General features: G+C 35.6%; 1 protein-coding gene across 2 annotated transcripts in view; it reads left to right on the top strand.

Annotated features, from left to right (window-relative positions):
- The window catches only part of FEZ2 (fasciculation and elongation protein zeta 2), a 31,020-nt gene extending 18,503 nt beyond the window's left edge, over window positions 1–12,517 (top strand). For both annotated transcript variants that reach the window (XM_074579918.1, XM_074579917.1), the window contains 2 exons: window positions 1,537–1,602; window positions 8,375–12,517. In XM_074579918.1, coding sequence (XP_074436019.1) covers window positions 1,537–1,602; window positions 8,375–8,391 — 83 coding nt within the window. In that variant the 3' untranslated portion in view covers window positions 8,392–12,517. The remainder of the gene's footprint in view (window positions 1–1,536; window positions 1,603–8,374) is intronic.
- The last annotated feature ends 888 nt before the right edge of the window (window positions 12,518–13,405 follow it).

Below are 13,405 nucleotides of genomic sequence, written 5' to 3'. Positions count from 1 at the left end.
TGGCATCTCCTTTATTTAAGGTTTATAGGAACAGTTTAAAAATAGATGGTAAAGTGCATCAATGTATTTGATCAGATCTCAGTGCAGGGCTTTGGATCTAACTACGTCTTAAGGTACTTTGCAGCAGCGCAGGTCTGAGATTCCACATGTGGCTGAGGGATGGTAAAAGGCTCATTGGTTGTTTCCTGGAACAAGAAAATAAATATTGTACAAATTCTGGAGTAAATGAAATGTTTAATCAAGAATTAAATTTCCTTTATTTTTCTACGGTAGGCACCCTTAGCTGGTAATTTGTACTTATGCTGTGACAAATGGATTTTTCATTTTATATTTACTCCTGCAGAGAAGTTTTATCTTCTTGCCATATTTAAATTTCACTTGAAAATATTCCCAAAAACTCAATATTAAGCAGAGAGAGGTTAAAGCCTCCTGAAAACGTTTTGTGTTGTTTGACAGTTTATTAACAAAATGTCTTGTACAAATGCACTGTAAAGATTATTAATAGCATTGCCTTCTGTGGGCGGGTTGGAACTTGATCCTGTGACTCATTTGCAGATTTCTGACTTGCTCTCTCTCCTGTTGTTAAGGCAGGCAGTAAAGAAGGTGTGTGGGGTTGTTTGGTTGTTTTTTCTTTTGAAGTTGTGTATTATTCCATAGTTTATGTAAAAATTGAAATAAAACACTTGTTATGTTTCAAGTTCAGAGTCTCATATGAGGGAATTGGAGCTTATGAAATACTGCTGTTCAGTATAATTCTGTACTTTTAATTCTTTCAGTCATGTCCAGAGCCCTTCATAAAGGATTGTCTTTGGTTTTGTTTATGGAGCAACAGATGAGCTTACGTATGTCAAGTTGAGCTAGTCCAAATGGTTTTCCTTCTTCAGAAATATGCAAGAATGGACAATTTTTACTTGATATAAGTCACAAAAAATGGCATTTTGGCATTATTTTAAGTTAATGCCATTTTCAGTTATGTATTTAAGATTTTTCTGAGCTACAGTTGCTAACGTTCACCATTTCAGGGGAAAAATCCCACCAGTGCTTTCATTGGATCATTCACAGCAGTGTTTCTCCAGAAAAGTGTCTTTATTCCATGATTTGGGATGAAGGTCAAGGAAATAAATTAAGCAGTGGAGCGTAGTGGAGCATACCTTTTTTACCTAAGATTTCCAACCCTCCAGCAGTTGCTAGCATATTTTAGTTTTGGATGTGGTGACTTTCTTTTGGAGAGATTTTTTTTTTATAGAGAAGAGGTGCTTTTTTTGTTGTTACGACTGATGACATTTTACTGTAATAATTAACCATGTAAAATGGGTCTCATGCATCCATCTAGTGTGGAGTTCAGTGACAATTACACGAGTGAAAGGTGGAGATATGATGTGTCTCATGGCATCTTTTCATATTCCAATTGAGAGTTTTCTTACTAATTTGGTGGTAATATCCCTAGGAGTAGTTGAAACAGCTTCATGGTATGTCTTTTGAGACTGTTGTCTTTATGACTAAATATCTGATATGTTTTTTTCATTTGTTTTTCAGTCCTGCATGCCATGAAAGAGGATAGCGAGAAAGTGCCAAGCTTGTTAACAGACTATATTTTAAAGGGTGAGTATGTTTCTTAGCAGGGATTTTTTTATTATAAATTAAATTAATGCACATCCAAGGTGTGTTTGAAAAGAGTAGTCGTATAGCATTCATGAATTCTGTTGCCCTTCTATCAAACACAGCTCTCATTTATATTCTCTTCTGTTTTGTCCAAGGTTTCCGAGCATATAGTTCATAAATAAACTGTGTTTATTTTGTTTGTGATAGTATAATATAACAAAGTATGCAGTGTATATTTGGATAGCTGAAGGACATCAGCAGGAAAAGAGCAGTCTGTCTTACAAAGTTGAATGCGTGTAGTTAAAAACTTATGTTGTACAGGTTTTTCAGAGTCTGAATTCAAACTGCCTATGGTAATAACAGATTTGCTAGATAAAGTGCTTATACCTTCATTTTAAGTGTTAACTTCTGACCAATGGTAAAAATGATCTATTTTACATTTACTTGTTATACCTTCTTCACTTTTTTTTAAAGGTTTGTGTACTAATCGTTTTTTTTCCAGTCTTATACGTTGATTATATTAATAGAATGTCAGACTTTGAAAATCACTGCTTGCTTTAGCTTCAAGGAGTTGTTACAGGTAGTTTCCAGATTGTTAAATTACTTTTAAATGTTTTTCTTCTGACTTCATTTTTGTCTAGGTCTTATTAATGTTTACGTTCTTACTTAATTCTCGACATACAAATGGTACTGTATTCTTCAGTGTTTAAAGTTCAGCATATGCATCAAGCTCCCAAGATCTGAACAAACAGGATGATGGATGCCTTTTTATTTGCCACCCAAATGTATATTATGTTTTGCTTCATGTTCCTATGCTGCAAAGTTTCTCCTTCTTTTAGTATCATACTTTCCAAGTCTCAGTATTTTTTTCAAATACAATTGTTTGACTTAACTCCCTCCATACAATTTTTAAAGGTAGACTTCTTCTTACGTAGACTTCTAATCACTCACTCTCATCTTGGAGAGATTTGAAAGTACTTTCAGGTTAAAGTTGCGGATGAAATTTAGTGTGCTATTGCTTCAGAAAATCTGAAAGGAGAGCCATGCAGTACTCTAGAGCTCTGACAGAGGCTCATTTCTAAGTTTCGTATAGGGTTGCACAACTACCACATACAATAAGAATGCAGAGATTCTTTTAGTTGATTCCTTTGATTGCTCCATTGTTTACTTACCCTTTCTGAAAATCCTTTTTATATTAGACAGATGTATTTGCTTATGACCCGAGAGCCATTTAGGTGCAAGATCAAGGGTTGTTTTTTTTTTAATGATGACAGTGTTAGCTTTAGTTCTGTGAAGCAGAATCTTTGACAGAAGAGGATGAACTGTTGTCAATAATTAAAGCTGTTTGCTTCTCATCATAATACGTCTGTTAGAAACTGGTTGGAATGAAGAGTGCTTTTAACAGCGTCTGCTCTTATTTTTAGATGTAGCTATCCAGAAAAGCTTTCAGATTACTAGGATACTGAGAAGAAACTGTCTGCTTCGGGAAACAGAAATCTTCTGCATAGAAGACTTATAAAAGTAGATTAGCTGAGCGTATGACAGGATGATCTAGGAAGCTTGATACTGAGATTCCCTCCTACCTCTGCCTTTGCATGCTTGTGACTTTAAAATCACCAGGGATGTTCTGTTAGCTAGATGTGACAATTACAAAAACATCATGCCCACATTAAATGTGTTGGATCAAACAGGTCTTCATATACAAGCACAGTTGCCTCTAAATTTTAAGACGCAAATGATTGGAGTATGAAAAGTAATCACTGACTCATATTACTCATACTGAAAGGAAAAGGTGATTTCCCCTCAGCTGCCATGATTTCACTACTGAACAGAGCTAAGATTTTCTCGCTTTTCTGTGGGTCTGTTTGCACAATGGCAAGCAGTTACAGAAGCTAGTGAGCACAGAATTTTACTCTTCCTTTCACTGTAGCCGTAACTAAACTTCATATTGCTATGTTTAGATTATGTTAAATATTTATAGCTCAGCTGACAGTGTTACATTGTAATGTAGATTTATCCTGTGGAACAGGCAAAGTCTTTAAGTTGTTTCTGAAGTTGTAATCTGTTTCTCTTTTTTTTTCTGCCACTAAAACTTATGGCCTGAAGCCTCAGTGAGGCTTCACGCATGGCACAGAATATTCGCAGCCGCCTATTGTCTGAAAACTATTTTTAAAGCTTGTTAAAGGGAGATCAGATGATTCTAAACAATCACTTGAAGCAACTTTCAGCTCAGCTTTTGTACCTGAAATTTCAACCTACTCTCTGAATTTCAAAATAAAAGGAGTGACCTACTGTTTAGAGTCTGCTCTCTTCACTGGCAAGATTAAAAATGTCTTGGTAAGGTGAAAATGATTGTGAGGATTTAGGGGTTTTGAATTTTTTTTCCAAAAGAAACAGGAGGATAACAAATCTGAATGCAGTAACCATCATCTGTATGGTATAATAATAATTGTATTCATTTTACGTTTGTTTAGTCTTTGATCCGGCTATTGTCTTACACAGAATGGATTCCATTTCTTTTTATTACGCTTTAACCAAGAAATGACGTTTTGAAATGTGTGAACTATATCACCAAAGATACTTAGTTCTGTTAAGATCTCTTAACTTCTTGTTCCTTTGAGGATCACTTTTTTGAATCTTAGAACAAAAAAGCAGGCAGTAAATCATATGTGACAATAGGATATGTGTAGATATATGTAGGATCTCACTATGGGAGATCCAGTTAGTGTGGCATTTGTTAGCACAGGTAAAACCTTCTTTCTAGCTCTGTATTCCATTTTACACAGCAAAGAAAAGAAAAAAAATCTTACAAGTAGGTCCTTAATGATTTTTTTTTAAAGCAGTATTATCTTTTTATTCTACTGTATTTAAAAAATTAGAACATGCTAGTCTTATGTGGGTGTTATTGCTGTCCACAGAATTAGTAATAAAGCTGCCCAGATATTGTTGGTTACTATTGAAAAGTTACTCAGGTAGTTTTTCTTCAGCTCTTGATTCTAAACAATCAGAAAAAATTTATTCTAACAATTGCCATAGTATTGTTGGCATAATGTAATGGGACAAATAAAAGAAGAATGCTGTGAACCTGGAAGGGTTAATGGAACTATGAGAGTGAGCAGTAGCTGTTAACAAGAAATCTTGCCCAACTCACTGATGTTCCAATAAAAAAGACAGTGAGATAATGTTATATTTCCTCTGAATTTCATCGCATTTTGTAGAAGTGTCACCATCTTGAATATCTTGAACTAAATGCCAAAATAATTCTGAAATTTGTGAAAGACTAAATTTGCATCATGTAGGAAGACACACACAGACTCTCTCTATATATGTTGTCTGACATTTGGTATCTTAATTTAGGAATTAATGGGTAAGTTTGTTTTGGCAAGGTATTTTAGCCAAGAGCTGGAACATGGGACTGTAACTTGAAGGAGAGTTCTGCAACCAGATCTGCTGTTGACCACCTGTGTTACTGTGGATCATTCTTGCACTTTCTTTCATAACCAGCTAATGCTTCTGAAACGTGGGAAGTAGGAATCCTCAGAACATGGGATGTGCAAATGCAGTATAATAAAGAAGTGAAAAAGGCCAATGTAACTCAGTGCATTTCACGTTAGGAAAAAAGAAAACTCCATGTGCATTTCTGAATAGCATTATTAGTTTTGAAATTATTTCTGGTGTTTACTTCTTTAAAGCATCCTCTTTTCCCAATTTCTGCTGCCCCCTTGTGTCCCCCAAAATGTTAAAAAAATCATCATTTTGTCCTCATGCTTAAGTCCCTCTTTCTAGTGATCAGTTAGTTCTCCCTGGATCTATTCCGCAGGGAGTACTTCCTCAGAGGTAAGTATCCCAAAGCCAGACTATATGCATATTCCATGTAGAGTCTTGTACAGTGCAGTACCTTACCTTCTCTTGTTCGTGTTACTCTTGATGCAAACTAAATTATTTTCAAGGGGATTTTTTTTCCTTTTGTGGAGTTTTGTTTTGTTTTACTTTTCAGTGAACATTTCCATAGTGGAGTTAGTAATAATGAAAGGGACTTAGTGATTTGCTTTGCAAGTACGTTGTAGTTCTTCTCCCACCAGTGTATGATTCATATTCTGTTTTATAGATTTTGGATTAAAATAGATGGTAGCGTGAAATTGATAAGCATTTGCAATTATGCTTACATTTTCCTGAATATATTTTTAATACATTAATATTGTTGTTATACTTTATCACTAGGGATCATGGGTGTTGGTCTCTTTTCCTAAGTAACAAGTTGTAGGATGAGAGGAAATGTCCTCAAGTTGTGCCAGGGGAGGTTTATACTGGATATTAGGAAAAAATTCTTCACTGAAAGGGTTATCAAGCATTGGAATAGGCTGCCCTGGTAAGTGATTCAGTCACCATCCCTGAAGGTATTTAAAAGATGTGGCACTTAGGGATGTGGTTTAGTGGTGGACTAGTGTCAGGTTAACAGCTGAGCTCGGTGATCTTAAGGGTCTTTTCCAACCTAAATGGTTCTGTAATTCTATGAAGTAGAAACTGCGATTTGGAGGAGGGTGGGGAATGCATTTGCTGCCAACACTTTGAAATTCTTGATCTTAGAAATCACAATTTTGGACTGAAGCTTGCAGTTTAGTAGGCTCACTGTATTTAAATGCTGTTTGTGCATATCTTTCTCCTGATCTTTTTTGATGGTTTAACAAATGTAACGTGCTTTGAAAACATTGTGTTTGTTTCCATTGAAAGACCTACACAAGCAAGTAAGCAGCAAATTTTTTTGTGCACAAGTTAAGCTGTAAAGTAGGGAGCACGGATGGAGATACTCTTTCATATCTTGTAGTTGCATTGCTCTTAGCTGTCACACCAAGAATAGGTACCATATCCTTAGAGGAAAGCATGTTTCTATTGACTATATCCATTGAATTTCTTTTTTTTTTTTTTTTTTTTACAGAAGCTTTCAGTCTTTCTTCTTGCATGTGTGATGTAATGACTTTCTGCATTATGATTTATTTGCCAAGTACAATAATGCAACAAGTAGTAGCATTTGTAACCCTTTAAGTATGCAAGTTTAGGTTGCTTTCTGAAGATGCCTCTGTGCAGTCATGTTGTCTGTCTCTTCAGCCTCAGAAATACTAATTGCCAATTTCCACCCCACAAGACAGAAAAAAGGGTTGCAAGAATAACTGCACTTCAGAAATACTGTGGGGAACTGCATCTAGGTAGGAGAAGGACCGAAACCACTGTTTTCATTGAGCTAAAGGCTGTTGGCTTTTAAAAGCTAGCATACAGTTGGCCAGATAGCTTTTCTTTTTCACTTACAGTAGCTCCCATCAGTTTTGGGGTGTGAGGACAGAGGAACAATATGGGGAGGACCTGCTGGGATAAAGTTCATATCAAATTTAAAGTAGAAGCTGAGGAAGGCGTGGTGCAAAGGGGAATTACCTAGTTTTGTTGTTATGAGGGTAAGGAGGAATATCGGAGGAAATCTGCTGGAAGCAAGGGTGCCTTAATTTAGCTACTTACGGAACAAATCAGTGAGATATGTAAAATGTTAGCCTGTAGATATACATAGAACCGAAACATTAGGGATAAAATATCTGATATCACATCTAGACTCATTATTTCAAGATTATTAGGTTTTACTTCCAGTTTTTACAAAATATGACGATTTAACTTCATGTACTGGGATAATTTGTGAATATAACATACTACCAGTATGGTACACAAACTGAATAAATCATTCTCTGTACCCCTGCAAGCTTAATTGTTTTTTTTCCTAAATTTGAAAACACATGTAAATGTAGATAATTATGACATTCTTAAAACATAACTATTATGTATAACAATATGTAAGTATGTATTTATAGCTGAAATAAATGCCTTTGAAATCAGATGTATCCTTACAGTAAACTGTTCTAAGATGTATTTATTGCTAAGCTTTGTGTTCTTTTCTAGCTGTCCTTAAACAGTAATTGTGACATAAAAATACAGTGCTAGAAATAATGTACCGTATGTTACTGCAGAGTAAAATGCATGAAATATGCCTAGTATTGTTTTCTTTTAGGCTTTTTTCTGAATGTAGATGTCATGAAAGCAGGATCATTTTCCATCTTTCAGCTTGCTTTGCTATTTCGTATCTGATCCTTCAACCTTCTAGTAAAGGCTTGAAAAACCCACTGTTTTTTATTTTAATAAAGCAAGAATTTGCGCCTTATTCTGTTTTTAAATTATGCAAGTATTTCAGATAACAAGAACACTTATTTTCTTCCCTTTGAAGTTTTGACTTCTTTATTTGCTTTTGTGTTGTGCTAGCACTGGTTTGAAAGCTGGATTGCTCTGAGGTTTGTGTCTTACATGTGAAACAGGAATGAGAAACATGTGAAGGACATGTCTTATCTTCCCACTGTGTGATTCAAGTACATGCACCAGAATGAGAAAGTAGAGTTAGAATCTGAAATTGTCAGTGCATATTTTTAAAATGTAACTGCATGCGTCACCTTTTATTTCATGTTCTGTTTTCTAATAGAACGCCTCAAAAAGCACTGTTTAAGACATGACCTTTAGTTAACTCATTTCTGGGTAATATTAGTTAAAGCTAGTGGGTTGTGTCAATTATCTTTTAAGAAGAGAATGATATCTTAATTGCCAGTTTCAATTGATTTCTAGATTTTACCTTGTTACTGATAGGATAGAATTCAGCATTTAAGTATTATAGTATACACAATAAATTTTTATACAGGCTAACTTCACTGATGTTTATCAAGATGTATTTGTGGTTCTTTTGCAGTTCTGTGTCCTACATGAAGAGGGCTGCCTTTCAGAATTAACCATGCTCCTTTCTGTGATGAGAAGCTTTCCATGGATATAACTCAGTATTTTTTCATTTGGCACTATACTTAAACCAGTATGCATTTGCCTCCTCTGTATGTGCGTGGATTTTCTGATCCTACAGTAAGTCTTCTGGGCATGACAACTCATCCATTTTAACTTAATAGTGCAATGAACTGGAGCAGGGAACAAACATTGTACAGTTTTACTCACATTGTTCTGGCTTTTTAAAGTCTATTTTTACATTGTATAGCATGTAGTAAATCCTCCTGCACATTTTGTTGTTGGAAGGAAAAGCAGACTTTGAATAGTGTAAATAAAATAAGCCTAGTTTTAAGGAATCCATATTTAAAAGCATCCTTAGTTCCTATAGCAAAGATGCAAAAGGGTCATAGTCAGGCTTGGACTGAAGGATTTAAGTGAGTTCTCCAGAAGCACTCCAGGACAGTGTTAGTGGAAGTCAGCATTTGACACTTCTTTTAAAACAGTAATTTTGGTTGAACTATACAACAGTATTGTTCATACATTGAACAAATCCAGATTCTCTGATGGTTTGGCATAAATAATTGGTGTGTTAGCTATCCTTGTTATTTAACATAAACATCCAAGTAATGTAATATTTCATATTTGTTTTTAATTATTAATGTTCATGTGGCTTAGATATTCTCCCATATTGCTGCTATAATTTTACTGGTTTTAATATGTGTTTGATCTCAATGAAAATGCTTCAATATATAAACATTTTAAAAGGCTATATCTTTTTAAAAATACATGTACAGTTTGAAAAACTTGCACCTGGGTTCCAAGTTAGTATTATATTTAGATGTTTGTTGTTGTGTATCTTTAAATTTTACTACAAATCTGTTGTAAATTGTATGCACTGTCTCCTCTGTGATGATGTATCTGCATTCAAACAGATGAGAATGTATTTTACAAATCTTGTAAAAAAAAAAAAAAAAAAAAAAAAAAAAAAAAAACAAAAAAAACCAAACCAACAAAACCCAACCATACCCCATAATTTCAACATTAAATACTTGTCACAAATAATTTTGCCAGTCTTAAAGATTAGATTGAAATATAAGGAGTACTAATAAAAATAAAGGAACTATTTTCTAGGTTGAATTCCTATTGATTTTACACACAGATTTATATACCATATATGTGAAGGCACTGGAAGATAAGGTTCTAAGAGATAAACATGTCTTTTCTTCAACCAGGTTTTTTCCATTTAAAGTCTTCAGTCTTTTTGTAAGTTGAAGAGAAATTTGCTCCTGAATACCTTTTGTCACTTCTTTAATACTCAGTTTTATGATCGTCACCAAATAATCATTTTGATCAGTAAAACACATTCAGTTTGAAAATAGTTCTCGTAATGCTTTCTCATTATTTTTTTTTTTTTCTAAAGGCCACAATATTGTCTTCTGTGCCTTTTCAGTCGGTAGAGTTTTCAGCTTAAAATTCTTTCCTCCCTCTCCCACTTGACCACCAATGGATACTTGCCAGCCTGCTCAGGAATAAATGGATCCTCTGCATTGTGTGTCATGTGAGGAAGTTTTTTTTGTTGCTTTTGTTCTCCTTCATTTGTGGTTTTTCTAACAAGAAAGTTGCTGTTTATTTCTGTAGCTGATGTGTTATGAAGTCATTATGGCATGCTTGTTCTATAGACATGCTTGATGTTGACTGTTGATGCCTGGAAATTGGCAAAGGGCATGACCCTGCTTTGCTTTTTTTTTTTTTTTTTTTTTTTTTAAAAAAAAAAGACGCACAAATTGTGAAACACACCACCTCTCCAAACGGAGACATCTCTATTCAGAGATGCTTCAGTCTACTTTTGAGGCTTGAGGTGAAAAGATGGAGCAACAAAAAAAAACCAACAAACCTTTTGATAAAGTTTGTGTTGTTAGGTGCAGCAAATCTTGGATGACTTAAAGTCATGACATACTAGAAGTAGTAAAACTTGAATGAAAACCCGACACTAAAGACCAGAAACAGCTTTAGTGAGCTAAGCATCAGCTTGGGTATATCTTGGCCCTCATCAGACTAAATAGGATTTCATTATGAAAAGTACCTGTTTGCCTTGTATATAGAATCCTGGCATTAAACAACAGCCGCCAAAGGTGGCAAATATTATATATATATGTATACACACATACACCTATATATGTACATAAAAAATAGATCTCAAAATATTTGAATAAAAAGAACCATGCAAATCTGCTTTTCTGCTCAGTTCTATGTACTTCATATTCCCTGTCATGCATGTTTTTATCCTTTTTTCCAAGTGCGTTATTGAATCATGCATTCTTTCAGGGGGCTGGATTTCACTATTTTTTTTAGGTTTAGCATGTGATAGCTATAAATGGCCGCCCAAGAACAGTTGCTGACAAATAACCTTAGAAGAGATTTGGTAAAAATACATTTTTACCAAAATCCATTCCATTTTTAATATGAAGACTTCTGGAAGCAAAGTCTCCTTAAAATAATTGACTTTTAAGTTAAGTAAAGTTAGGTTATTTGTATCGCTTGCTTCAATAGCCTTTTTTGTTTGTTCGTGTTTCCCTTTTTTTATAATCCTACCTTTTTTCTGGGTTTCAGCTATTTCATTTGATATAAGCTTATTCACTTGCTGACTAGAGTCAAATTTTGAGTAAGGGGCTGTCTGGACAGTATGTCAGAGGTAGTCAAGTGTCCTAGAATTATGTTTTCTTGGTTAGGGAAAGGAGCTTGAAAACAGTGTCGGTTGCCTTCTGGTGAAAGATAATGATTTAGCTGAACTCTCAGCTGGTGTAGATAATTGGCAATAAAGAACATCTGCTGTTGACTGTGCCAGGTACTTGTAGCCTTTAACTTGGAGTGGTGGTTTTATTGAAGCAGTTCACATCATTGTTGCTTCCAGACTGGATTACCTTGGTATTCTCTCTGCATGCATGCCACTTGGCAACTGCAGCTAGCCCAGAAATGGCACTCCCTGTGCTTGGCAACAGTGTTGATAATCGAGTGTGTATCTCTGCACAGCATCCTTTACAGCAGCCGCTTCCTCATTTCCAAGGGGACAATTGAAGATACAGGTTTCAGCTCCCGAAGTTGTAGATGGTGCAGAACCTGTGTAGCAGAAAGCCTGCCTCTCTGGCTTTGGCAGCAAAGGGCAGTGGAGATCAGCAGCTTGCTTCACTTAAAACAGCATCTGCCTAACTCAGTTGGGAAGGGCCTAGAAGCAAAGCTTTCTAGTGAAGCGTTCTCAGCTCCGATGCGCCCAAGTGTGAACTTGACTCATCTCATCATCCTGCAGTGTCTCTTTCTTTGGGGCAATGGGGCTGCATTGTAACAGTAACAAAATCCGTGTGGCTTTGGAACTATTTTGTGATTTTTAAAACTTCTCATGAGCCACGTTATCCCTGGATATCAAGTCACTCCAGAAACCATAAAAACTCTTATCATCCAGCAAAATGAAATCTCAGAACAAAATGGATCTTGAATCCATTGGGTGAATTTAGTGTTCTGCTTCTCTTGGGGGCACAGCAGTGTTTATTTTAAGCTTAAAAAGAAACTCTCTGATTATCATATGGGAAATATACCTGTCCTAATGCTAAGATAATACAATTTCTTTTCAAGATGTCTAGAACTTTGCAGGTAGCAGTGAGTGCTAGGAGGGTTTTATAGGCCCCATCTAATGATGGAGAAGTGCTAGATACCTTCCTTGCAGAGAGTTTCTTATCACTGAAGAACTGGAAGGAATGGTTTCATTTTTTAAATGCTTTGTCCTAGCTGGTGAAATGAAGTGTCTTGTTCCCATGCTCACCTTTTTTTGATCAAGACTTCTTGCCTTTTTGGTTGAATAGCTTTCTGGATTAGCTAATCAGTGTCCAGTTGTAACATTAATTGTTGAAGAAACTGTATGAACTGCGAGAACTAATTACTCAGTTTTATTGCTCTGTTTTGGTTTTCTCTCCTTTATAATCTGCAAATGTTAGATAGAAGCCTCTGTTTGCACTGAATGCTAATTTAAATAGAGCTCAAATTTCATTGTTCATTTTCCAGCCTGTCTTTGTGTTTGGGTTTTATGTTAACTTTATGTAATAAATATTAATTTTAATTTTCTGTAGCATTACATGCAAATTTATGAATTCAAGTACATGTTTCTTGGAAACAACACGTTATAACTTAGGCTGAATGCAGTGGGATGAAAAACTGAGCAAAGAAGGTAAAGCGTTTGAATTTTCTCGATCAGGAAAATGTTTGGAGAATGACCCAGTTTTTTCAAAACTATGGAAAGCAAATTCTGATTCTTGATCTGCTCCTGTCAGTATGCAATCCTTCATAGTTCTATGACTTGATGATATTCAGGGGACTGACTAATGCAAGGAAAACAATCCAGATTTTCCCACTGATTGCATTTTTGGCCGTCAGGAATGTTCCGTTGCCCAACGCAAGCAAGCTGGCGTACAGGAAGTCTTTCGAATGGAATGGCAGTGTTGCTGTTAAAATGTCAGTTCATTTTTATCTGTAGGCAGATGATTGCTCCAAGGAATCTTTCTCCTTACGCTTGTATTGCCTTCACAGGAAACCTAATTGTGCAAAGTAAGCCCTGTATAGATCACGCTGCTTATCTGCATGTTTTGGAATCTGGTGTTGGATCACGAATTGTTTCATCATGAAAAAACATCTTCGCAGTATTACTTGCATTCACTTTTTTCCAGCCTGAGAGATAGAAGTTGTCCTTGAGATAAGTTTGAAAAAGACAAATGCAGAACCTCTGTCACTTTCCGTTCCAGAAAAAGTTGATACCGTCTGCTAGCGATAGCATTAAAATAGTTGAGTAGAGAGCTGCTTCCTTCTCTGTGCATCTGTCATTGATGTGTGGAGGGAGCAGTCATATCAGCCTGATCTAAACCTCACTGTCACCAGAACCACTGAGCTTTTGCCTAGTGTTGAATGATTGCTTCCTCTAAACGCATACCCGAGATCATAAAAGATTGAGCCCTAGAAGGCT

Source organism: Larus michahellis, chromosome 3 (genome assembly GCF_964199755.1).
Source record: "Larus michahellis chromosome 3, bLarMic1.1, whole genome shotgun sequence".
NCBI classification, from domain to species: Eukaryota; Metazoa; Chordata; class Aves; order Charadriiformes; family Laridae; genus Larus; species Larus michahellis.
The sequence above is the reverse complement of the archived record's forward strand: the minus strand, read 5'-3'. Positions and strand labels throughout refer to the sequence as shown.